Here is a 27,828-nt window from a genome sequence, read left to right as displayed (position 1 = left end):
AAAATTTTGGGGAAAAATCAACAGTTAATTGGTCGTAAAAAATCGAAAAAAAAATCCTTCAATCAGGTCCGAGTTTATTATGTATTCTAAAAGCTGTATAGATTTCATTAAAATCTACTGAGCGGTTTTCGAGTTGTAGTTCAGTTCCAGTTCAAAAAACGTAGTTTTGAGAAAAACGCGCGTAAAGCTTGCCTTTTTGCTTTGTTGCATAACTCAAAAACTAATTATCGGATCAGCGTGAAATTTTCACAGAATATTTTTAAGATATTACACTTAACGAAAATGCAAAAAATGAAAATTCTGACTACCCTAACCCCTTAAATAATAATGAAATATGTCGCAATAATTTTTTAAATATTTTTTTATTTTATTTTCTGTCTACATTTTTCTGTAGTTCACTCACTACTTTGACATGTAAATTTTACTTTAAATATTTGCTTTTCACATTTTTCTGAATGTTTTTCTCTTTTTGATTTCAGCTTGAAACCTGTGTTTGACATTCCACTTCATATTCCAATACAAACAGTTGTGGTGACACCTGGGAACACACACATACTTGCACCGCTGCGCGATGGCCGGTTAGCGGTGATTGCCGTACAGGTGCCGGCCGGCAACAACAAAAAGCATTCCGTACTCAACGTTTAATAAAAGTCAAACAGCTTAAGAACCGAAACGAAAATTAACTGTATGTGGCAAATAAATGAAGTGAGCAAACGAATTTTGTAATGGGTATGTAGTAGTAGTGTATGCTTGTAATTAGAATAGCTACAATTTAGGCGCTGGAGCAGCAACAACACCGGTAGAAATGTTAAAAGTAGCAAAAGAACAACAAAAAATAAAGTAAAGACGTTGTCACGCATATATATTAACACTCATTAGTATATACATATATACGTTTGTATGTAGGTGAGTACGGTAAGCGTCCGCGCAATTTGTTGCTTTAAGCTGAACAGTGTTTTTGAGTGGTTTTCTCTTGAAAACTAAATTTATATTACATAGAAAGAAGTAAGAAACACTTGTTGTAACAATTATATGCTCTTAAGCTGCTAATTAAAAGGATAAAATACGAAAGCTCCACTTCATTGATAATAAATTGCTGATTACTATATTGGCTACAACAGCAGGAAATCGACAAAAATAGAATTCAAAGCAAAACAATAATAAAAAATAGTGCAAATAAGTGTATTAAAACTCACAGTGGCAAAATGAGTGATTTAGAGCAGGCGAAACATAAAATTTTCACACACACACAGTTTGGGCGCCTAAACGTAGGCTATAGTTATTGAGAGCATATAATAGGCGAGACATATGCATTAATTGGTAACTGTACTCGTCGCCAGCGATAGCAGCAATCTGTTTAAGCAACAGCAAAGTTTACAAGTTTGTGTCGCTGCTTATTTACTTGTATGTTTGTATGTATTGTTATGTAATTGTATTTATTACTTAGTGCTTTCGAGTGAATTAAATGTCGCTAACGCTTTATATATTTTAATCTAATTACTTACTACTAATTCATTATTTTTGTCTGTATGTAATCTAGTTGTAATTACAGTTTGTGCATTAGCATTAAGTGCTGGTCAATTAAGCAGCTGTCTTATTTCTCGCTCGCTTTTTAAACTGAAAAGCCTGAATTACATTTTATTGAAAAATTAATAAGTTTAATAAAAAATTATAAAAAAAAATTAATTACCATATTGCTTTATAATATTTCTGTGTATGCAGAACACTCAACTTTTAAAAAATCTCCTTAAAATTATTTCTTATGTTTTTTTTTTACTTTTAAGCAAAAATAACGGAATATAAAGGTAAACGGTGCTAGAGAGGGAAATTAATTATTTAACACAGTATTAGCATTATTTATTACGAAAATTCAAAAGCGACGGTATTGAATGTTCAAAGAACGCTGGCAGCTTTTGATAGTCTTCGTTTGTCAACCAAAATAAGAAATTTATCGTTGTTCTTAAACTTTTTTCGAAGTTTTTTTTAGGCCAAACCACTAATTTTGCGACAAGTTTTTTCTCGTTTTTGTACAATTTTTACAGAACTTTATATCTCCTTATATATTGTTTTAATTGCCTGCTCGAAAACATTTTTTTGAAAAATTTAAAATTCGAAAAAAAAATTTAAAATCGACTTTTTTCTGTACTTTAGATCAAACCAATATTTTCGAGAGATTTCACGTTTTACGAACACATCTTTGAAAATCGAAATATTTTTTGAAAAAAATAAAATAAAATCGACTTTTTTCTGGACTTTAGATCAAACCAATATTTTCAAGAGATTGGACTTAAGAAAAAAAGTAATTTCCCGTTTTTCGAAGACATCTTTCGAAATTAAATATTTACCTTTGAATTTCGAACTATGCTTATTGAAAACATTATATGCTCCGATTGCAATTTCCTAAATTATTTGGCGATAAAGTTTATTTGATCTTCATTTCGAAAACGGATGTTCGAAAAATAAATAAAAAACTAACCTAATTTTTAAAAATTCGTTCGTTTAATTTTCGTTTTTCGAAGCTATCTTTCGAAATCGAAATATTTACCTTCGAATTTCGAACTAAAACTTTTGAAGTCATTAATATGTATTGTATATCCTGCTCCTATTTCAATATCCTAAATTCTTTTTCGATCAATTCAAAGTCGGGTCAAAGCCGGATGTTCGAAAAAATTAAGAAAGTAACCCAATTTTAAAAATTAATATCGTTATATAAGCATATTTCACCTCTCAAAAAGCCAAGGACGAGTTCAATAGTAATATGAGCACTAAAAACTTTCTAAAAGACTCCTATTTTTGCTACTTGATTCCAGAAAAACTGATTTCTTCGGCAAACATGTTGCATATAAAATGCTAAATTAAAGGTTTATATCATTATTGAACTATTTTTACTTTAAAACAAAAAAATATTTTTATAAAAACAACGACTTTTTTTTCAGTATTCTTCTAAGTATTAAAATTATGCTTTTCTGCGTCGATAGAGATAAAATTGTTTAAAAATATATTTTTAAATTTTTTTGTCCAACAAAATGTTGATTACTTCCGTCTCCGTTCGCTACATTGATAAATTTCATTAGATTTTATCCAAAAATATTTCTCTCTCACTCAATTCTCTAATTTACTCAAAATGCCAAAAATTTCAATATTTCAATTGCCTTTTCTATATTTAGTCAGCAATTTTGGTACTCACTGTATTATTTACTACATGAATGCACCCCACTACTATAAACTTACCACATTTTGCTCGAAACACCAGCGCTCACTACTGAAACCGTCTACTGAAACCGCCTATTGCCATGCTGAGTACCAGCAATCATCGATGAATGAAGCATGAAATGTGGGCAAAAAAAGTTGCGCATAGCAACAGCAAAGCATGCACACGTACATAACATATCTACATATGTATACTTCGGTAGCATGATGATCAATGGCGACAACATGTGGACAATGCTGTGTCTATGCGTGTCGGTATATGCGCAGGTGGCGTGGTCTCCGCACAGACATTGCAGGCCGTCTGACGCACTCAATATCATTCAGATAAAACTTTAATTTCACAATATTGAATTTGTCAATGAATACATATATGTATATGTATACTAATAAAGAGAAGAAATAAATTAACATAAAAGTGTGCCAACAACTCAACCACGTATGAGTAGAGCATTGAGGTGACAATAAGTTCAGCATACAAGCGTGCAGGCGTGTTATACAGATGTACATAGATATATTCTATCGATAGTCTTGTTGCACTTGGCAGATGTAGGTGCTTTTTATGCACACTTCATAATTTCAGTGGCAATCAATAGTATTTGCCGGGTCTCTTAACTGTACGAGATTATATCGAGGAAAAGGTTGTGATATTTGGAGTTTTTTGCCTTGCATACTTCATACTCGTACATAATAGTTATAATATGGTCAGAGGATACTTGGTCAAAGACCGGAAGTCGTGAGCTGCTTGAGTCATATGTAAAAGAATCGTTTCTGGCCACTCCCAAGTGAATGGCGATCAGAGAACTTTCCTCACTTGCGTGAACTTCTACACATTGACATGCTGATCAAACTATTAATTTTTCTTTATATATTTTATCAATTCTGAACACCAAACTTTGTGCTTCGCTTTGCTTCAAAATATGCTTTGGTAGATAAGTTGGATGCATGGTTTTGTTTGAGTTCCTTCACATCGAAGCGGTGTAAAGCAAAGCAGAACAAAATGTTGGGCAACTCTCACCTTTCTATGCTTTGACAAGCAGCAGTTGCCATTTTTAATGAAGAGAAGCACGGAAAGCAAAGCCGTTTGAAATGTCAAGCAAAGTGAGAATAGTTTTATCAAGAATAAGCATTCTATTTTCCGTAAGGTGTATTACCAATATTTATAACTTTCCTCAACTGTTAAAATAATTTGTCCGTAAATAACATTAATGTAATTGAAATAAATAGATTTCTCTAAAAACGTACCATGGCTTCAAAAACCGTACTTTTCTCGGTTACCCCACTCTTCTTTTTACCTCTAAAACCATAAATTCATTCCTCTTTTATCCATTCCAATAAAAGTATTCGAACTGTCACTATTATGAGGTTTTCAAATCCATTTTAAGTTAGTTTGTCATCACCCATAAAATTATTCACAAGTAATTGACTGAGTGGTTAGGATATAGCACTTTAGTTTCGCTCTTTGAAGCAATGTCATATACTTATCCCAAATTCTGATTATAATCATATTTGACCAGTTCTCACCGTTTCTAAAACTTCGATGAGAGATTCTTCTAATTACGAATAAAAATTTACTTAGAACATATAATTCGTTTTATACATCAACTTTACTCAACTGTTAAACATGATTTACCACCTGAATCAAATAGTCAATTGGAAATCAATTGCCTCAGCTAATTGAGCTGTTTGAACATTATATAAAGAATAATAATCAAAGCTTACTAGAAAATATCAAAAATTGGGGTTTAAGGGGTTACATGGGTTTCCTCAGGTAAAATACAGCCTTTCTAAACACTTTTTCTCATATCAAAATTAAATATTTTATTAGAATTTTTTATTGTTACAAACTTAAACTTTTAACAAAAATTTCTGAAATTTTTGGAATAAAATATTTTAAACTCAGCCATTGCGACGCCATTTCCACTAACCACCCGGAAAAAGATGCGCCCGCGTTGACAGGATAACTTTTTACAGTATCACCTAAAGTGAAAAAAATACGTGTTTTAGTTAAAACCTTAACTTACAACTTGAATGAAGGAAAATAATTTAAAATTGGATTTTTGGCAGACATTTTTACAAAAAAAAATTTTTTAAGTATTTCAGTAAAAAATTCACGATACTTATATATATTTTTTTTTTCAAATAGTTCTAATCGAAAAACAATCCTTCGTCCAAGTATTTAAGAATTGTACCTTAAAGACCAGTGTAAAATTTCAAGAATATTACTTGAGTAATTCTCGAGAAATCTTGACAACCGACCTCAAAAACAAAGTTTCGAGAAAAACGAGTTTAAAAATGGCGCACTTAGTCTAGCTAGCTTCGAGCGCACAAGTTCTTAAGGCTGTATCTCCGGAACTATTGCTTGTATCAACTTGAAAATTTAGGACAATATTCTAGATGTGTTGTAAAATTTAATAAGACATTAAAAAAATTTGATTTTTTTGAAACCCGTAAACACATGTAACCCCGTAAGGGTAAGAACTTATAAAGAGTTTTTTGTTCAGCAATTTTCTTACTGTTTGTTATAAAAATCCCCGTAATCATTGTTCTGTGGCTATTAAAATGGCTTCACAGAACTTAAATGCCTGATAAGAGTGCCAAAATAGAAAAGGTTTTAGCAGTCAGTTGGATTTGTTCGACTTAGCAATTAATTTTGCAATAATCTAACAGTATATGAATGTAAATGTAATGTTATTCATGTGAATATTTCCTTATTCCTTTAATCTAAACTTCTTGCTAGTTTATCTGTTGTCTCAAAAAGAGGCTTATAAAGCAATTCAATTCGCGCACTTCACATATCTATTTATAAATGAGTGAAATATTATTACTGAGTGTACGTAAGTATGTGTAATTATTACCCTCGAACACTTGCTTTGAGTATTATTAAGTGATGGTGCTTTTTTGCGAAAAAAGACAAAAACAATGCACGAAAGATAACTGCAGTCAAACAAATACAAAATCAAGAAATATTATTAAAAAGAACAATAAAAAATAGCAATGCAAACATTAGACGCATATATACCAAAATAAATACTTAACAATGTAAATGTGACAAACATACAACAAAAGATGTATTGAAATGTAGTTACATAACAAAAGTAAAGAACATGTGAACCCTGTACTAACATTTAGGTATAGAGTATTGTATTGATGGTATTCACAGATTTGCTGCAAACAATATTTATATATAGTTGCATTATGTTAATTGCAATGTAATGTAATGTAGTGTAGTGTAATCGTGCGTTTGACAAAATTCTAAATGCGTACAAGTCAGACAGAAGCCCACACATTGCTATGAATATAACATATATACATATGTATATATATATGTACTTATATGTATGTATCTGTATGTAAATTTACGTTTGTTCTTCTGCCATTTTACAAAGACTTGTATGCCTACCAATATACATATATATAATTGGTTATAATAATTGTTGAAACTCAAAAGTACATATAAAATAAAATATTAAGAACATAAAGAAATTATAGAAAAATAGAAAAACACTATCATGTGTGTTCGACGTACCATATTAGGTTTCTTAAGATCCATTGCGCTGAGAAATTGTACGAAAGTGTCAAATAATTGAAATGTATGGAATTTTAACTGTATTGTATTGTAATTGTACTGTATTGCTTTACGATTACGCATGTATATCGAATGAATAATTTATATGTAAAAGTGCAACAGCTGAGAATTATTAAATAAATTTATAAACTTATGTATGAATAAATTGTACTGAGTCGTCTATTTTATTCGCAGATTTTCGATACATCAAATATGTGTGAACACCGCATCGATTTTTTTCCTAGGTAAGATTGCAGCTGCTACTGAAACCTTTCATTCAATATTGAATATTGGAAGATCGTTTAGATGAGTTTTTAGAGCGACATATATTGGTGGCCTGCGACTGACACAGAGACCCCAATTTTTCTTGAGGTTTAGGAATGAAGCATATACCAAAACAGCTCCCCATATTTTTTTTGCTGACGACATTAACATTGTTCTAAGAATTATACCTAAAGTTGTAATGAGATCATTCCGACCTTACAAGAAGTTTTAGGAAAATTGTACTGGCACCAAATAAGCCTATTTTGAAAACAATATTAAAGTTTCGTATTGTAAAATATTTATTTTCTTGATAATACTGACACTTAAAACGCAATAACTTCACTTCCAATCAAAAAAATATCATGAAATTCTTACTGGACAATCGATAAAGATAACAGATTCTAACGCACCAGTCGACATATAGATGTCGCCACCAGAGGGCGCTAGATTCAAAAAGTCCTGTTTACTTTAGAACGCCCCTGCTCGAAGCTGAGTGGGTAAACAAATAAATTCTCTTAGTTTAGATAATGCTCTCAGACGTTCATTATTACATGATTGCGTGTTTATTTCTGTGCGCCTGATAAAAGTGGAAGTTTCCTTATTTCCAATCGATAAATATCCGCCCATCCAGAAAATCATTCGCTTAGAAATCAATCGATCTATTTCTTTCCAATTCTTCCATTTTGTAAATTACACGCGATAACGATTCAAACCATTGATAAACTCCCAATCTTTAAGCAAATTTCTTCTGAATGTTTTCTAGAAAATAAGGTTAGGTTTGGTTGTAAAAATTTGGTCACTCATTTAGTTTGTATTTCCATCAATTCGGTGAAAGATCTGAAAGTGCGAGCTCATCCGTGTTAAGCCTTGAACTCGCGAACACAGCACAATTAAGGAAGTAGTACTGAAAGGATTCCACCTCGTCTTACTGCGTTGGGTAACATTATCAACCTTACAGCATGGACGCCTATAGGGCAATAGCCTGTTAACACCCTAGCAACTAAGGAGAAGCTAGTTGTACTGAGAGTAAAGAGCTCAATGGATCGTTTACGACCGATTTTAGGCCAAAATAATCTTGCAACATCGCATGAACCGATGATAACCGAGCACTAGCCAAGTTCATGCGAAGTGCAACTATCCGATAGTAGAATACACAAGGAGACGAGTAGCACCTACTCGTTCGCTGATAGTGAGGCTTCAGTGCCTGGTACAAAGTGACCACCCACTGCCATTAATAACGAGGTTAGGGTAATTTTTCTGACCGCAGTAGCAGGTGAACAGAAAATTTTGTAGGCCGTCATCGTTAAATGTGTAATAGAAGTAAAAATGAATATGAATGAGTAAGTGCGGAATTGAGAGCAGAAATTAATGCACTTGTAACAACGTGCTTCTGATTGGTCAAACTCATGCAGTCTCTCAATGCGCTCGTGCTTATACTCAATAGCCTCAAAAGCAAGTAGTAACTTGCTCATAATTTCTGTAAGCCTGATGAAAATGCACTTTTTGATTTTCAGTTAAAAATGTTTTCTATGGTGATCAGATTAAAAAAAGATTTTGTGTTATAGAGACTAAGTAGGCCAATTTTTGTTATATTTTGTTAGAGTTTAGGCACGGGTTTGTGAATGAAAATTTGTGGTGGCCATGAATTTTATTATTTCGGCAGAAAAAAATTTTTGGCGAACAAAATTGTTTGAAGTGCACCCCTGATTTATGCTATTCAACTTCTCGACCTCAATATCCAATAAGACTCGTTGGACAGCTTTAAAGTAGTTTTTTCCTCTGCCAATATGAAGAGACCTTAACATCTTTTTCTTCTTTATTGACATATGGACCTTACCTGGGCTTTTCAAAATCTCATAGTTAAAATATAAACTACCGTAAGTACATTTTCTTTTATAATTTTTATTGAATTTTTTTTTCATAGTTTTAATTGTATATTTTTTACACAATCTCAACACATAAATGACATGTTTTATTTCTATTACAGCGTTGTATTGTGTGTCTTTTCTAAACATCAGTTCAGTATAAAACTATATTATACATAATTGTAATTAACTTAATTAAACATATATATATATTAATTTAATAAGTTAATTATGGAAAAAATAACGGAAAACAACTTAAATCAGTAAATGTGTGGAATTACAATATTAAATTATTATAAATTAGAGAGCATATACAACTGTATGTGTGCTGTTGTTGTTACTGATTTCAGTGATTTCAGCTTTTTTGCTATTTTTTCTTTGTATTCTTTTTATATTCGGCTAAACAACTATTGTAATGAGATATTTGGTAAAAATAAATAAATTAATGCTTAGTGATATGAATGGATTCTTGTTTGTATGTGTGTATGCTTATGTATTGGCGTTGCTAAGTTGAGATTTATTTATAGGTATTTATATGTGAGTTGTGTGTGTGTGCGTGTTTATGTAAATACATTGTTGTGTTTTTAACAAAATATTAAATACTTTTCAGTTAAGTGAAAATTAAGTACGGCCAATTTATAAACTATTTTTCATTAAATTTAAATTAAATAAACTAAAACTAAATTAAATGTACACATATAAGTGACTGGTATTGTTGTTGTAAAAAATTAGCAAACTAATGACTAATGCAAACTACGGACTAAAACACAAATCGTTTCGAAGACAAAAAGTTGAGTTGTTAGACAAGTGCAGTTTCGTACTTGCAAGCGCTGTGTGTGCATTCGAGACGGAAAAATAATAAATAAATAAACATTTAGCTGCTTTTGTTGTAGGCAGTTAGACAAAAAAAAACAAATTTTGCAATTTGCCAATGAGCAATTTTGAGCTAGTATATTTAGAAAATAAGGTAATACAGAATTATATAATATTAAAAAGAAAGTCTTCTGAACTGCAAGTGTTTGTATGTGTGTATGTGTGAACTTGTGTATACGCGCACAACAGATCGGTGATATAATTTTCAGTTTTAATGCGTTTACTTGCAGCTTTAGCGACTTGTGGCGTGTGCCTATGTATGCGTATATGTTTGTGTGCAGTTAAGCATGCGCAAGGCAAGCGTTGCAAGTATACTTGGTTTAAAGTAAGAATCTGAGCTGGTTACATTTCATTAGCGTTTATGTTTGTTTAAAAATTATGAATTTTTTGTTTGTGTGCATATTTTGATTTGTGTATATACTTGTTTACATAATTATTTAATAAAATAGCCTATTATTATTTGGTATGTTTTTTTTGTACATTTTTCTGTGTGTTTCTTATAATTTTTTCAAGAGTTTAAAAAATATTTAAAATTTTTTTTAATTTGTTTTGTAAATATTTTTGTGTTTTTTTTTTTTTGTGTTATTGGAAATGTTTTTGTGTTTTTTTTTAATTTTTTTAGTTTTAATATTTTTTTTTTGGATTTTATATTTTTTAAAAAGCATACGCAAATATGGGGTAGCACCTTTGCAGGCATTTAAACTATCTATAATAAAACGTACAATACAATGGTATCATATTTCACTTAGGAACCGTTTTTTATTATCGTGTGCATTCATTTACATACGTACAACTGCCTTGTATAGTGTTTACATGTGTGTGTGTTTGTTTTAGGTGGGGAGACGACATTTTCACATATCCAAAATTGGTTTATTTGTCTTCTTTCTGCAATGGTAAGAACAAAAAAATAAATTTTTAGTATAAAAACATACAATATTATTTTACTTTTGGTTAAAAAACTGTATTGAAAAATTAAAAAAAAAAATAAAATGTGATTTTTTTAGTATGAATATTTTTTTTTTGTTTTTGAAAATTAAAAAATAAAAATAAAAAATAAAAGCAAATTGAAATGTGAATTTTTTTTGGTATGAATATTTTAGTATTTTTTTTTAATTATATTGGAAATTAAAAATGAGAAATAAAGATGAAATAAAATGTGACTTTTTTGTTTGAATATCCTATTTTTTCTTTGAAAATTATATTGAAAGTAATAAAATTATATGAAATTTATGTATTTTATGAAAAATAAAAAAAATTATTATAATTTTAAAGTCCTTTAAAACTAATTTTGAGGTGCAAAAGTGACAAAACTAATAATAAGAAATAATATTTTAAATTTACATAATTTTTTTTCCAATTTTTTTTTACTAAAATTTTTTTCGAATTTTTTTTTACTAAATTTTTTTTTTTTAATTTTTTTTCAAATTTTTTTTCTGAAATGTTTTTTCTAAAACTTCAATTTTTTTTCAAATTTTTTTTCTTTTGGTATGCTATTAAACAGTATACACATTAATTAGCTACTTACAAGTACTGGATAGACAAATGTATCCGCAGAATCCTTGCCCATAGCATTGCGTGCTATACACCTGTAGGCGCCCATATCTTCCCACTTGATATTCGAGAGTAGCAAATCACCGGAGGGCAAAATTTTGAAACGATGATTTGGTTCAATTAATTTGCCTTCGCCATTCATCCAGAAGACTTCGGCACGTGGACGAGCATGCACCTTGCATGGCAATACAATATTCGAGTCGACCAAGTCCAAATGGAGTTTTTCGTGGTAGACAATGCGTGGTTTCTGTGGACCAGGGAATGGTTTGTCGCGCACTTGCACCAGCTCCTTCATGTCCGCTTGTGGGTAGACAATTGTGGAGCTGTAAATGGTCTTGCCACCGGTGCGACCGACACATGTGTAGGTGCGTGCCTCACTCAACATATGATCGATGACATGTACAGATCGTACACGCACGATGGCGCTCGGTGATGATTCGGAAATAACATTGGATTCAACGCTATCGATCTGTTGGTTAGAAAGGAGAAAGAGAGGAAGAGATAAAGCGAAATTAGTTGAGTTATTTAAAAGTGGCAAGATTTGTTAAAAGAAAAAAATATATACATTTTGGTTGTTTCAATTATATTTTTTCTTATTGCTTTGTAACTCACCTCAGACAACGGCAAATGTCCCACAACCCACTGTATGGTGGGTACTTGTGAACCCATCACTTCGCAGGCAATTTCAACTGGCTGACCGAGCGATTGCAGCAGTTTGGTTGGTGGTTTCTTAGCGAATTTAATCCAGTCATGCTCGAAGGGTGAACGCTGTTTCTCCGTTTGTCCTTCACCGTCACCTTCACCGGTATTCTCAATCGAATTGTCGACCTCTTCAATAGCTCTGCCCTGTATGCAGGCGGCAAAAAGCACAAGCTGTGCTATTAATAATATGTTTATATTCATTTTCTGTGAATGAAATGCAAGCAAAGATAACAGATTAAGATTAATTGTCGAAATGTGAAATTTAAAAATCAAATCACAAAAAATATTTATATGCGACAATAAAGCTACGCAGCATAAATAGGTCAATCAACCTCAGGAAATTGTATCACTGAGCCGCGCAAGTGCGATAGATAACGAAAATGCAATTAAGCTTTCAAAAAAAATTAATATAATTTTTAAATTTATTGAAACGTACTCGCACTTCAGCGATATGCTTGGCATAAATGAGTGCCAAGGAGTCGCGGCAATTCACAAGCTCAAGACACTAATAAATTTAAATACACTACGTAAATTGCTCAAAAGCCAACGAAGATCACTGCTACTTACTACTGCAAATATTTTAAATTTTTTGTCTCATTTTGTTTTATTTTATCATTTTAAAAAATCTACTATCGTGCCTACGTGACATTCCAAAGAAAATTTTGTGAAGTCGCGCAGCGCCAACTGTCACTACACAGATTTTGCGAAGTGGGCAGTCGACAGCGTGCGTATGTATATATTATATTTGAATATAACATAGTATGTATATTTGTAGGGGTATAGCCTCTTCTAGCGCTTCTTTGGTGGCTAGTAGCCACGCGCATATAGAATCGTTCAGTGCATAGGACACATACACAAACACAAACTGAGGTTATCGAAAAATCAAATTCCATATGATCCTCGCTTATCGCTTATTGTATGAGCGAAATAAATTTAGTTTAATTAAATGAATAAACGTCAAACAAAGGAAAGGTGATTGGTAGACACTTGTTACCTACTGACCGTCACTGCGCGCACTAGAAAGTTCGCAGATAGGCCGAACACTTTTATAAAGCAACCGATCCTATTTTTTTTTTTTCTCATTTTAAGTATACTATATATATTAGAGGTATATATGTATAGTTGTAGCTATTTAAATATACATATATATATATAATTTATTATACATTCGCCGACAGCGCTGTCATGTATTTTACCGATTAATTGCTTCTATCCAGAAGCCAACTCAGCGTGTTCAAGGTGCTCGTCGTACCGGTGGTAGCATCACACTAATTGTCATGCTAATTAGGTAAGACGAGCAAACGCTTAAATGACCCGCCGAGCGCTTCAAACAACTCAACACAAATCGGAACAGCAATAAAAAATAAATAAAAAGAAATAAATTGAATAAAAAGAAAGTAAAAAAGTAATAATATTATGGAAATCATGTCATGAGCCATGAGTCATGGCTGTGCCACGTTAGCTTTGCCTTTCCTTTCGTGGGCTTCCCAATATTGCATGGCTGAACAAAAATGGCATAGTATGCGAAATATAGTATGTATACATGTGTATATACAGACATTCTCGTTAAAAAGTAATAAATACAAGAATTATAATTGTTAAAGCACACAAACGAATTTGAATGTGCGAATTAATCACAATTTTTATGACATATTTTTCACATATATTTAGCATGTGTGGCCTAGCAGGAAATTTCTAACTTTGTGGATTAAATTTTCAAAAATCATATAGCTTTTTTTTATTAAATTATATTTTTTTTTTTGATAAAAAATCTTTATTATTTAACAAACCAAGTGCCAAATTTAATAATTATTACTTTGGTTTGCACTCAATGATATAACAAAATATAATTTTAATAGCTACAACAGATGCCTTGATATCAACAAAATTTAAATAATGACGAATCGAACGCGCAACTCGCATAATCAAGTAGGCATAGCATTTATAAGGTTTCTTCGGTAATATATTCACACACTTTCTTGCCTCGTAATCAACTGTACAACTTTATTTGGCTTACGAAACTAACTGAAACTTGCCAATTCCAGAATTAACTAGATTTTGCCAAAAGCGTGTAATTTTTCCTAGTGGGTCCACAACTATAGGTCTCGTGGTTATTTGTTATACATACTTATGTATGACAAGCTTTTTCTGATCGCACACAATCCGCGCAGCATTTAATGCGCGCTATTAAACGCTCGTAAAAGAGTTTTAATATTTATTTTTATTATGCTCTAATAGATCCGTAAATTTATGTTAAGCCCCTTATTACGGTGGACACGTAATATTTTTTTTAATGACTATACGACATTTATGTTAGCTTTAATTGCTTAATGCTGATATGTTGCTGTTGTTTCTTTGTGTTTCTTGCTTTAAATGGGTCAGTAAGAGCGATCTTACTAGAATGATACGCAAATTTTTTTTCAATGAAATGTGAATTTCTAAGTAGGTGGCATTTAGTGCTCGGCAGCTAAGTAGCTTAAAATGGATTAGTAAGTTTATTATATAAATAATGTGTGATGAAATTGTTTGCTGAGTATATGTATGTATGTATGAGTATAAGCTAATAAAAGACTTTCGCATAAATTTCGGAATTTTGTAGAAATTCGTATGAATAATTGAAGGCAATGTGGACTTTGGAATATATAATAGCAAGTGCTGTCGGATTTTATAATGTTTTCATTGGAATAAAATTTATAAAAAATACAAAGATGTATCGTATATTATTCTTTAATTTTCTGAGACTTCTCGTAACAAAAATGTACGAAATTTCATCATTGCTGTTGGGAAGGGATTTAGTCTTTCAAGGCTGAAATTTTTAAAATTTCATAGAATTGCTAAAGAAAAGTAAACTTTCGTTAACCTTTTTTTAAAAACAGTAAAATTATTTGATTCATAAATTATTAACAATGGATTGTTCTTAAAACATTTCACCATTCACAAGCTAGATCACTGATTGTGGAACAATTTGGCTAAGAAATATGTACGCAAGCGCTATGGAATTAAATTCTTCTTTTTTACTGGCGTAGACAGCGCCACGCGGTTATAGCCGAGTTAATAATTAATGGAATTAAATTAAGTAATAAATTAAAACATTTAGGTATAATCTGTTCGATTTCAATGATTTCACTAAAGATCATGCGGCATCGTTTCCTTTTTTCACATCTTTTCGAAATTTATTTAATTAATGAATGAATATACAACTCAGAGCATTCAATAATCACTTTCTTCAATGCTCAAGTCTAGTGTGAATTTTTAGCTATAGACAACGTCTATTTTCTTGGCCAAGGTATTCACCAATTGCCGCCGCATACAATTTCTGCGTGCATAAAATTAAATTGGTGACGTAAATTTTTTCATTCAACGGCAGCAAGAGTTGCGCTCGATTATTTTTAGATATAGTGACAGTGTAAAAAATGCACAAACATACATATGTATACATATGTATATTCATATTGTAGTGTCTGGCCAAGTGGCACTCTTAGCTTTTCGATTTTTCCGTTTCTTTTTTTTTGCTGTGTGTATAATTGGAGCGTCTGATGTAAATGATCGCGACAGTACAAGTATGTATGTGCTACTGCATAGCTACCATTAAATACAAATGTATGTATGTATGTAGTATGCCTACTTCACATTAATTGTGCTCTATTAAGCTTTTGCCTACACTTAAGGTGATCGCACACTCGCCGTAGGCACTTAAACGCTCTTCACTTAATCGCTGTCTGGTTGGTTAACTCGACGACTGTCTACTCAACTCATATCATACATACTTATATGTACATATGTATGTATGCTTGACTAGAGTGTCAAGTTGAGGTTTTTGCCATTTATTCATTCTTTCTTGCTTTTGTTTGAGCAAATATATGACAAATGTTGCATCAGAAAATTAAAACATTTTTATTTTGATATGACGTATGCAAAATATATGTGAGAAATAAAGAAGTGTGGGGGAAAAACCTTCTAAAAATATTATTTTAGCTAAGCTTATATGATTAAAGCATATTTTTGCCAGCTTTGCAAACAATTTTATGAATAAGGAGACAAATAAAAAGTAATACGTATATGAAGCGTATTAAAAATTATAAAAAAAAGTATATAAAAATTAAAAACTGACTCAAAAAAAAATTAGAAAAAAATATTAAATTAATTAACTTTAATTTTAAATAAATAAAAAATTCAGTAAAAACGCCAAAATAATTGCAAAATAAAAACTCTCCCAAAAAATTAAAATTTTAAAAATAAAAAAGCTCGCAAGATCAGTGACCTTGCTACCACCAGACCAAAAAATTCACTCAAAAACGCTTTGAAATTCAATATATCAAAATTTTCCAATTATTTTAAATAAATAAAATATATATAAGGAACTCAATTATCTACCGCTTTTATTCAAAATAGCTGTAAAGAGCTTAATTCTTCATAATTAAAAAAAAAAATATTTACATATAACACTCAATTCTTTCATTTAAAGCTAGCTATATAAACTTTTTTTTAAAAACCTTCAAAACACCTTCTTCAACATTTCAAATGCTATGCTTAAACACTCCAAAATTAACCATTTTCTCTGCCACCAAAAAATACTCACATTGATTTTCTTCTTTTTCCTTCGGTTATGAATGATTGCGGTAAACAAAAGTTTCTCTTCTAGGATAACTTTTCGTTGTTGTCGTTGTAGTCGTCGTGATTACACGTACAGGATACGTTTTTTTCTTTCTTGGATTACACCGAAATTGAGTTTTCTCACTCACTAATTATTTATCTCTTTCTTTATATTTGGCAGGCGGGCAGCAGCTAATTTGTAGGTTCGCTTTCTTGACGTTGTGAAACTCGCAAATCAACTGTGCTCGTGTTATGTTATGAATGAATTTATCACCTCTAGATTATGTTGAGTCCTCGTTTGAAGATTTGAATTGATTTTCAGTAATAACAATAGATAGCTTTGTGATGACATAGGTCCTCGTATGGACTCCGTTTTGGCAAAGTATCTTCGCACTGTTAACGAGATTTTGCTGCCGTTCCTATGCACGCTCTGGTATCGCTGTTGGGACTCGTTATGTCGCTTTTTCACAAAATTTCGAAATAATTCAATTTGTTGGCGCGTGTGTGTGCGTGTGTGTGCTTTACTGGATTAGCGCCTTAGACTGATGCTTGGTGATTAACTCGACACTGATATGCGGCGTTTGCAGTAATGGCAATTTATATGACATTCGTTGGAATTAACGCTCTGCTTTTAGGTAAAAGTTCTTTTGTTGTTGTATTTTATATTTGTTGTATTTTTTTCTTAATGCTTTTTGAGAAGTCTCTTTATGCTGAATGCAAATTCTTATAGCCTTTTTAAGAGTACTTGATACTTTTGTTGTTGTTGTTGACACTTAGTCACGCGATATACGACACGATGGATAAACTTCGAACAGTAAAAAGTGGACATTACACAGATTACGTTCGCACCGTTTTGTTTTTGTTCTTGTAACGCTTTGCTTTCAAACAATCCCGACAATTAAACAAACATCGAAATTTAAATAGTCACGATCACACGAGATTTCCGTTTACAATTGTTGTACAATATAGTGTTCTAAAGAATTTATTGCAGTTGGAGCGGAAGCTTGGACACGTTGTGAAATTCACAATTTTCTAACAAGTTATGTTTTACAGCTGAAAACTGTAACAGAACTGATTGAATTTTCTACCTTCGCTGCATTTTATAGAGTTGCTGTTCTCACGTTTGCCTATCTGACGGTGGCAGCGGCAGTGCAGCGCAGTCAGCCGTTTGCGTCGCTCGTCGTTCTCTTCGTACTCTCACTCGATCGTGATTGGCTTACTACGCTCGGCTGTTGAGTTTGTGGCTTTTGGTTTGCTTTGGTTTGAATTGGACTTCGTGTGTTTGGCGTGACGGCGCACATTGTGGGCATGTCGGTCTGATCGTTGGATTGTTGGAACGTCGGTCTCACCATCGCAGTAGATCCACACTGTATGACTAGTTGTCTAACCTGTATATAAACGGGCGCTGTGCTGCCAGTAGGTACATTTTCGAGATACAATGCGTGATGGTACAAAGCAAACGTTTTGTCGGTTTAAAAAATCTCAGAGACTTAATAATCGATAGTACTGAGCAAAAGTTGGTGGTAGGAGAGGCACACAGCACGAAAAGTTAAACGATTTTGTCAAATATGCAAACTAAAATACGACTGCTATTTGAGGGCTCATAACGTCTACAAGTATGTTATCTCCTTATATATTATATTATAGATCTCACCTGATTTTCTTAGCACAGATCTTTAGAAATATCATGCCAAGCAAAACCTCTTACAAGATTGTTAGCATACATATTTCCTTCCAGCATAAAATATACCACCACTTCTTGAAATAAAAAATAACTGATTGGCAACGCTAAATATAAATTGACTCGTGCATAGAAATGATGAAGCGCCAAGAGATCGTGGCGGTAGCATTGAGCTCTGCTATGCTGCATACATACAGACACGTCGAAGCACACACATGAGCACAAATACTTCTGTAAATTTTTGGAGCTTACGCACACCTCCAAGGCGCTGATAAATCTGATAAAGCATTGCTCAAATTAAATAAAATAGAAGTAGTTGTGGTTAGTGTCAGTTGGTTGGCTGTTTGGCCCTCACCAGTTGACAGTGGTCCAACCTCTTCAAGAAATCGGTCATGGTGAGTGACGCTGGATGAAGCCTCTTCTATCCAATTCGTTGTTGAGTTTGCGATCGCAACGGCAGATGCGTGTCTTCCGACGTAGATATATCTAATTACTTATGGTATATTTGTATTAGTGTATACAGAGGCGATTAAGCGTTTCCAAAGCTACACCTACTTTTTTTATAATCTTTTGTTTTATTTTTGTTTTGTTTTTTGACTTTTTGTTTTCAAAATGACAACCTCGATATTAAATCGGTAGTTTCTATTGAATTGAGTTCAAATTAAATACATACTTGAGATATCTAACGGAAATTTCGCACAATTTTTTTCCCCCCAAAGAAGTTGCCTATTTGTCTAAACTACCGCCATTTCATCACTATAGGATATAACCGTCTTACAACTGGTCGTTCAAAATCAAGTCCTTGTATGGAAAACTCTTTTATTTGACTAAATAATCATGACAAAACTTAGCATGACTTATTGCAAGATTGTCAAATCATCGAGAATATTCAATGATCCACTGATCGATTAAATTCAAGATCTCCTTATACCCTTCTTTGCTAGAAGAAATGCACCTGCGAAGCATATTATACAAGTAGCATCGGTGCAGACGAAATACGGTTTTCTTTTTGTTTTTATGAGCTCATCCAAAGTTTTTCTCGGTGATTTCCGTCTAGTAGCCTAAGATACTTAATATAATATAGAACTAAGTAAGAAAAAAGTGTAAAATGTTCAAATATGCAAAGAGTTCTCACCAAAAGAGAGTAAGCAGACTCCGCATTAAACCCAGCAGCTTCTTTTCTGCACAATGCGCGTTCGTTACGCCACTGACCAAATATTGCCCAAGTGGATTCAGCTGATATTTCTAAACATTTTCATACCAGTTTATAATTCATTTGTGTATAAGTAAGTTTGAAGAATATTTCAGACCCTTTTCTCTGCAGAATCATTGCTTTTCTGAACCGCTGCAATTTCGTTTTCAACTCATGACAATAATTAAACAGCACACTTTCTCGAAGCAAATCGGTGTAATAAATCGCTTTAGTTGCCCTCGAACCATCAGCCAACGAGAAAAATTGCATCAATTCGCTATTATTGTCTAAGCAACTAAGGCCTTAGGCCAATATACTCGTATCCTAGAATCATCTATTAATTAATATGTAGAAACCAGTTGAAGATTTATTGCATTTTATCAATACGCTGCCCTAACATTTTATACTTAATAGATAAATCAGGCCTTCCGCCGTTCGGTGACTGTCAATTAATCTCATTGGGTATATATAATTTACGTAATTATCACATTTATCACTTGTACAACTTTGCATTCAATGTGCAACGGCTGGCGTACGTGCAGAAACACGCCTATATACATATGTACGAATGTGCACATGACTGTATATATGTTTGTATGTATGCACATATGTAAATATATATGTAAATGAATGAAGGAAATTGCACTTGCATTTACTTTTTGCCGCATCCAGCCTAGACAGCTTGGCGTGTATGCAATCCTACACTCCACTGCCTCACTGACTAACTGTTGCACTACACGAACGGCTAGCCGCATTGACAGACAGCTGGTGAGCGGTGAGTATCACAGTTGCGGTGCTGGAAGATTTCTTTAATTACACAGTGGTCGGCGGATAGACAAATGCAGCAGAACATGCATGGGACCACATATAATATATACATATATGTATGTAGTCATTAGTGTATTATAGTATACGAGTATGTATAGTTAAGCGGCTTAGCTCATTCAGAGGAAGCGTGCTACTTTTTTGCACACTTTTTCTCTTTCATTAATATCAGTTTAATTCAGTTTGAATGATAGTTGCCAGTTTGTCTGTGCCGGTCGACTATTAGCGTTCCGGCTGGGTGCGGATCGCTAGTGCTTTGATCTCAAAAAAATCATATATATACAGTATGCATATGTGTACATATAGATACATGTACATATGTATGTATGTATCTGATGATCTTTTGCACGTTATACAAATTAAATGAAATGGAAATGTTTTAAGCCACATACATACAAACATATGTATATGTGTAGAAGCGTAAGTGCATGATTTAATGCAGCAGAGGAAACTGTTGTATACATACATATCCTCATGTGCAAACCTCATTCGGTAATCGTGTGTTTGCAGCACGTACAAAAAACCGCAGAAACCTCACGGTGGGCCTCACCAACAGAAACGGAACACTTAAACCGACATCGCTGTTGCCGCCCCGCTAGCCGTCCGCCAACCGTAGCAATTGGCATGAAAAGCACCGGACTGTATAAAGACGCTTTACGTCAGGCGAACGTGGCAGACACAGTGGCAGCATGAAGCAATTTATTCTCATGTCGCTAAGCGAACATATTCCGCACAGATATAGTCGCATTCATACATGCTTAGTACACTAGTGAATGTACGAACACTTGCTGATAATGGGTGAGCAAAGGCGACTGGCAAATACATTTTTTCTACAATTTCGAGCTTTAGCCAAAACTTCATCTACGCCAAATCCACAAAGCTACCAAATTTGAGGCAGAAATGCCATAATTGTAGTTATTTCTTTCAATCCTTTGTACCTAAAGTCCATAGAAGTACTAAAAGTCGTCTAAAATAACAAAGAGAAGGCGAACTACACAGCTATCATAAAATACACCGAACTTAGAGAAAATATTTGAGCAAGCTCCAAAGCAAGATCGAGGATCGTACCATGCATGATCAAGCTTCGCCTCGAAGACATCACACTCTCTGTTTCACCTATGTACTTTTGCAAGTATTCTTTGTTTTTTGAAACCAAAACAAATTTTCAACTTCCGGAACACCCATTATTGTCGACACTGATGAATTGCAATACAACTAACATGACTATACAGTTTTCGAACACGCGACAGCTTTCAGGCAACTTAGCTCGCCTCAATTACATTGGCACTGGCAGTGACAGCTGGGAAAGTGAATGAATGGGGGAGGCAGGTGGAACTACCGGACGGCAGTAGAAGTGCAAACAGCTCAGACAAGTCTGTTGCCAAGATAACTATTCTACACTGAGCCGCGCACTGATCTGATCACTTGAGAATCGATCTGTGGCAAACTAGGCGTCGGCACAGCAGCAAATAGTGGATAAGTAGCAGCTGCCGCAGTTCAACATATTCTAGGCTATACGTATGTATGGTGGATACCTGCCAAGACAATGTACCGCCACAAGTACACATAATACACTGAAACGCTAACAAGTGATATATCGCTGAAGTCGTGTGAATCTACAATATACAAGAGTTGTCCGCGCTGTCTGGCAGCGTGACAAAGTATTATTCTCTTCTAGTTTTCAAGTTTTTGCAAATAATTTAATAAGAATTATTGCTGCCGGTCGGACTGGCTGTGAATGAGGTGGATACGGCCTAAGTGTCGGCAAATACAAAGCATTTGTAGTGCAAAAGCAAAAAATTAAGAACACAGAAAACAATTGTAGATTACAAACGAAAGATAAATGTGCAGAGGTTGAACTGTGTGAGTGTATTCCAATCTGTATTGGTTCATAGGCCAGATGCAGAGCTGCATGATTACACTATATGAACGCTGCTAAGCATGTTTGTATGTACGTAAGTATGAATGGAAATATTCTAGAACTGGCAGTTGTAGTTATGTACGTATATGTAGATTGTTAGGAACTTCCGTAATAAAAGTCTCAGATGGAATTATGAAATCAGGTAGAGATATAAAAACCTGAACAATCTATATGAAGCTTGCCATGAAATTTTTAACATCTCGAAGGAATCGTTGGACCCACAAAGTTTATATGGGGATGATCAGCTTCACAAGCTGAGTCATTGTACCAATGTTCGTTCGTCTGTCCGACCGTCCGTCTGCATAAACTCGCACTGGTTCTTCAGGTTTTGAGATATCGACCTAAAAGTCTGCACATAACCCTTCTTCACTAAGCGATGTTTATTTGTCAGAATCTGCGCTCTCGGAATAATATGGGATAAAGCTGTCATATACGGAAAAAATTGTTTATATGACAATATAATTTAAGGAAATTCGGCACATCTTATTGCCAAAGTAGGCGTTACAACCTCCCGTCATAGTCTGCAGATGGGACATTGACATATATATAGCTGCCATACAAACTGACCGAGCAAAATCAAGATAAAGATTTTTTATGCCCTTTATATGCTATAAGAAATATATCTGTGAAGGGTATTATAGCTTCGGTGTTCCTAAAGCTAATACTTTTTCTTGCTAGCGAATATCTTCTGACCGTTCTTTTCTTCTTCTCCTGCACTCAATACCAAATGGTAGCAGTCGAACAGATGACTTCATATTTTCCATTTGATTTCAAACGTCAAATGAGTTCAAATGTCAAATAAGTTCAAATGTCAAACTGTTGTTCTTTTTCTTACTGACATTTATAAGCAAATCGGTGTAATAAATCGCTTTAGTTGCCCTCGAACCATCAGCCAACGAGAAAAATTGCATCAATTCGCTATATAGTCCAACCAACTGAGGCCTTAGGCCAATATACTCGTATCCTAGAATCATCTATTAATTAATATGTAGAAACCAGTTGAAGATTTATTGCATTTTATCAATACGCTGCCCTAACATTTTATACTTAATAGATAAATCAGGCCTTCCGCCGTTCGGTGACTGTCAATTAATCTCATTGGGTATATATAATTTACATAATTATCACATTTATCACTTGTAAAACTTTGCATTCAATGTGCAACGGCTGGCGTACGTGCAGAAACACGCATATGTACATATGTACGAATGTGCACATGACTGTATATATGTTTGTATGTATGGATGTGAATATATATGTAAATGAATGAAGGAAATTGCACTTGCATTTACTTTTTGCCGCATCCAGCCTAGACAGCTTGGCGTGTATGCAATCCTACACTCCACTGCCTCACTGACTAACTGTTGCACTACACGAACGGCTAGCCGCATTGACAGACAGCTGGTGAGCGGTGAGTATCACAGTTGCGGTGCTGGAAGATTTCTTTAATTACACAGTGGTCGGCGGATAGACAAATGCAGCAGAACATGCATGGGACCACATATGTATAATATATACATACATATACATATGTATGTAGTCATTAGTGTATTATAGTATATGTATAGTTAAGCGGCTTAGCTCATTCAGAGGAAGCGTGCTACTTTTTTGCACACTTTTTCTCTTTCATTAATATCAGTTTAATTCAGTTTGAATGATAGTTGCCAGTTTGTCTGTGCCGGTCGACTATTAGCGTTCCGGCTGGGTGCGGATCGCTAGTGCTTTGATCTCAAAAAAATCATATATATACAGTATGTATATACATATAGATACATGTACATATGTATGTATGTATCTGATGATCTTTTGCACGTTATACAAATTAAATGAAATGGAAATGTTTTAAGCCACATACATACAAACATATGTATATGGGTAGAAATGTAAGTGCATGATTTAATGCAGCAGAGGAAACTGCTATACATACATACATGTCCTCATGTGCAAACCTCATTCGGTAATCGTGTGTTTGCAGCACGTACAAAAAACCGCAGAAACCTCACGGTGGGCCTCACCAACAGAAACGAAACACTTAAACCGACATCGCTATTGCCGCCCCGCTAGCCGTCCGCAATCCGTAGCAATTGGCATGAAAAGCACCGGACTGTATAAAGACGCTTTACGTCAGGCGAACGTGGCAGACACAGTGGCAGCATGAAGCAATTTATTCTCATGTCGCTAAGCGAACATATTCTGCACAGATATAGTCGCATTCATACATGCTTAGTACACTAGTGAATGTACGGACACTTGCTGATAATGGGTGAGCAAAGGCGATTGGCAAACAAATTCTTTCTACAAAGCTACCAAAGTTGAGGCAGAAATGCCATAATTGTAGTTATGTTTCGAGCATATACTTAAGTGATCTCTGCCACTTCTCTTTCAATCCTTTGTACCTAAAGTCCATAGAAGTATTAAAAGTGGTCTAAAATAACAAAGAGAAGGCGACCTACACAGCCATCATAAAATACACCGAACTTAGAGAAAATATTTGAGTAAGCTCCAAAGCAAGATCGAGGATTGTATCATGCATAATCAAGCTTCACCTCGAAGACATCACACTCTCTGTTTCACCTATGTACTTTTGCAAGTATTCTTTGTTTTTTGAAACCAAAACAAATTTTCAACTTCCGGAACACCCATTATTGTCGACACTGATGAATTGCAATACAACTAACATGACTATACAGTTTTCGAACACGCGACAGCTTTCAGGCAACTTAGCTCGCCTCAATTACATTGGCACTGGCAGTGACAGCTGGGAAAGTGAATGAATGGGGGAGGCAGGTGGAACTACCGGACGGCAGTAGAAGTGCAAACAGCTCAGACAAGTCTGTTGCCAAGATAACTATTCTACACTGAGCCGCGCACTGATCTGATCACTTGAGAATCGATCTGTGGCAAACTAGGCGTCGGCACAGCAGTAAATAGTGGATAAGTAGCAGCTGCCGCAGTTCAACATATACTAGGCTATATGAGTATGTATGTATGGTGGATACCTGCCAAGACAATGTACCGCCACAAGTACACATAATACACTGAAACGCTAACAAGTGATATATCGCTGAAGTCGTGTGAATCTACAATATACAAGAGTTGTCCGCGCTGTCTGGCAGCGTGACAAAGTATTATTCTCTTCTAGTTTTCAAGTTTTTGCAAATAATTTAATAAGAATTATTGCTGCCGGTCGGACTGGCTGTGAATGAGGTGGATACGGCCTAAGTGTCGGCAAATACAAAGCATTTGTAGTGCAAAAGCAAAAAATTAAGAACACAGAAAACAATTGTAGATTACAAACGAAAGATAAATGTGCAGAGGTTGAACTGTGTGAGAGTACTCCAATCTGTATTGGTTCATAGGCCAGATGCAGAGCTGCATGTTTACACTATATGAACGCTGCTACGCTTGTTTGTATGTATGTTAGTATGAATGGAAATATCCTAGAACTGGCAGTTGTAGTTATGTACGTATATGTAGATTGTTGGGAACTTCCGTAATAAAAGTCTCAGATGGAATTATGAAATCAGGTAGAGATATAAAAACCTGAACAATCTTTATAAAGCTTGCCATGATATTTTTAACATCTCGAAGGAATCGTTGGACCCACAAAGTTTATATGGGAATGATCAGCTTCACAAGCTGAGTCATTGTACCAATGTTCGTCCGTCTGTCCGACCGTCCGTCTACATAAACTCGCACTGGTTCCTCAGTTTTTAAGATATCGACCTAAAAGTTTGCACATAACCCTTCTTCACTAACCGATGTTCATTTGTCAGAATCTGCGCTCTCGGAGTACTATGGGATAAAGCTGTCATATACGGAAAAAATTGTTTATATGACAACATAATCTAAGGAAATTCGGCACATCTTATTGCCAAAGTAGGCGTTAGAACCTCCCGTCATAATCTGCAGATGGGACATTGACGTATAGCTGCCACACAAACTGACCGAGCAAAATCAAGATAAAAATTTTTTATGCGCTTTATATGCTATAAGAAATATATCTGTGAAGGGTATTATAGCTTCGGTGTTCCCAAAGCTAATACTTTTTCTTGCTAGCGAATATCTTCTGACCGTTCTTTTCTTCTTCTCCTACACTCAATACCAAATGGTAGCAGTCGAACAGATGACTTCATATTTTCCATTTGATTTCAAACGTCAAACGAGTTCAAATGTCAAATAAGTTCAAATGTCAAACTGTTGTTCTTTTTCTTACTGACATTTATATTTACTAATTTTTTTTATATTTGCCTAATTAAAGTACTTTGAATGTATGAACTGGATTTTCTGGGCTTTGGTCGATTTAATGACACAGCCTTTTTCAGGAACCGATAACAGATCATCATAGCCTTATTGTAGCTTTCCAGCGGACATTTTATATTCTAGTAGAGCTTAAATCTATCTGTGAAATAATCGCTTTGACAGCTACCGACACTTATTTCCTCATATGGCACTATGATGTCTGAGCATGCAATATTTAATGGCTGTCTATATGTATGTATATCATAAAGTATATACTTATATATTATCTAACTGAAATGTATACTATAGCGTTTGTATATATATTAATTTCTATAAATCTCTGCGACTTGCCATTCGTTTAGTTAACAAATGAAATTGTAGAAATGTCAAAATATCAAGGACAAAAAAATGAGGAAATTTCACATTAAACGAATCGCAATTAACTACAAGAAAGGCAAACGAATCTCGGTGAATTTATTTTATTAGAAATTATGGTAGCAAGTATGCGCTACATACATCATATACATATGTATGGTATATATGTTAGTATGTGTGTATGATAGCTAGCAACAAATGCAGTGAAAGATAAATGATTGCTAACATTGTATCTCTTGCACAAATCATTGCACGGCTATTATAAAATATTGTGAAATCAGTGTGGCAAGCAATTAATATTGTATGTAGAAATATGCTATATAGATTTGTATGAATATTCTTTTATATATAAATACATATGTATATATGTGTGTGTATTAAAAACTTTTACAAGCGGAAACTTTGTACGTGACTGTATTCAATTACTATTGAAATAAAGCTATTAACCACTAACCCAAGATTAATTGTCTCATTACTTATATGTAAATATGTAAGTTAATGCCTGATGTGTAAGTAAGTATGCCGATTTGATTACTAGCTTACGTTTATAACTTAACTAATGCATTTATTGGCAAGTGCCAGTAATTTGTGCAAACTTTGTGTAAATTGCAACAGCTGTCATGTTCTGTTAAATATTACAAGTATCAGCAATTAATATGCAAGAGCAAGCAATTAAGCGGCGGTTCTGAGATAATTTACTAGCTGCCATTAAAACTTTTAGCGTTAATTTTGCGCTAGTTTAGTTCAATTTTTATGGTTTCAACTTTATTTTATATTTTTGATAGAATTTTTGTTAGAAAATTGCATTTACTCGAATTGAATTTGAGACCTGATTTATTCAGAATATTTATTTAATCATTGAGAAATATGCTTCTATATATCAAACGGAATATGCTCAAAGACCTATTTGAAAGAAAAAAGCTACTCACGAGATTATACTTTTCGTCACAACCTGAATGAAATATATTT

At 33.8% G+C, this 27,828-nt stretch overlaps 2 protein-coding genes across 4 annotated transcripts in view; one reads left to right on the top strand and one right to left on the bottom strand.

The window, feature by feature from the left end:
- The window catches only part of LOC105231483 (neurobeachin-like protein 1), a 104,548-nt gene extending 97,585 nt beyond the window's left edge, over positions 1-6,963 (top strand). For both annotated transcript variants that reach the window (XM_049458545.1, XM_049458544.1), the window contains one exon: positions 480-6,963. In XM_049458545.1, the coding sequence (XP_049314502.1) occupies positions 480-645 (166 nt within the window). In that variant the 3' untranslated portion in view covers positions 646-6,963. The remainder of the gene's footprint in view (positions 1-479) is intronic.
- Positions 6,964-10,371: 3,408 nt separating this feature from the next.
- The window catches only part of LOC105231413 (neural/ectodermal development factor IMP-L2), a 36,107-nt gene continuing 18,650 nt past the window's right edge, over positions 10,372-27,828 (bottom strand). The window contains exons 1-4 of one of the 2 annotated variants that reach the window (XM_011212701.4): positions 16,610-17,707; positions 11,941-12,234; positions 11,303-11,797; positions 10,372-10,662 (exon numbers count right to left, since the gene is read on the bottom strand). In XM_011212701.4, the coding sequence (XP_011211003.1) occupies positions 10,648-10,662; positions 11,303-11,797; positions 11,941-12,231 (801 nt within the window). In that variant the 5' untranslated portion in view covers positions 12,232-12,234; positions 16,610-17,707 and the 3' untranslated portion in view covers positions 10,372-10,647. Of the gene's footprint in view, positions 10,663-11,302; positions 11,798-11,940; positions 12,235-16,609; positions 17,708-27,828 lie in introns of those variants that run through there. The other variant, XM_011212700.3, reaches the window with a different exon arrangement.

This window comes from Bactrocera dorsalis, chromosome 5 (genome assembly GCF_023373825.1).
Source record: "Bactrocera dorsalis isolate Fly_Bdor chromosome 5, ASM2337382v1, whole genome shotgun sequence".
Lineage (NCBI taxonomy): Eukaryota > Metazoa > Arthropoda > Insecta > Diptera > Tephritidae > Bactrocera > Bactrocera dorsalis.
The sequence above is the reverse complement of the archived record's forward strand: the minus strand, read 5'-3'. Positions and strand labels throughout refer to the sequence as shown.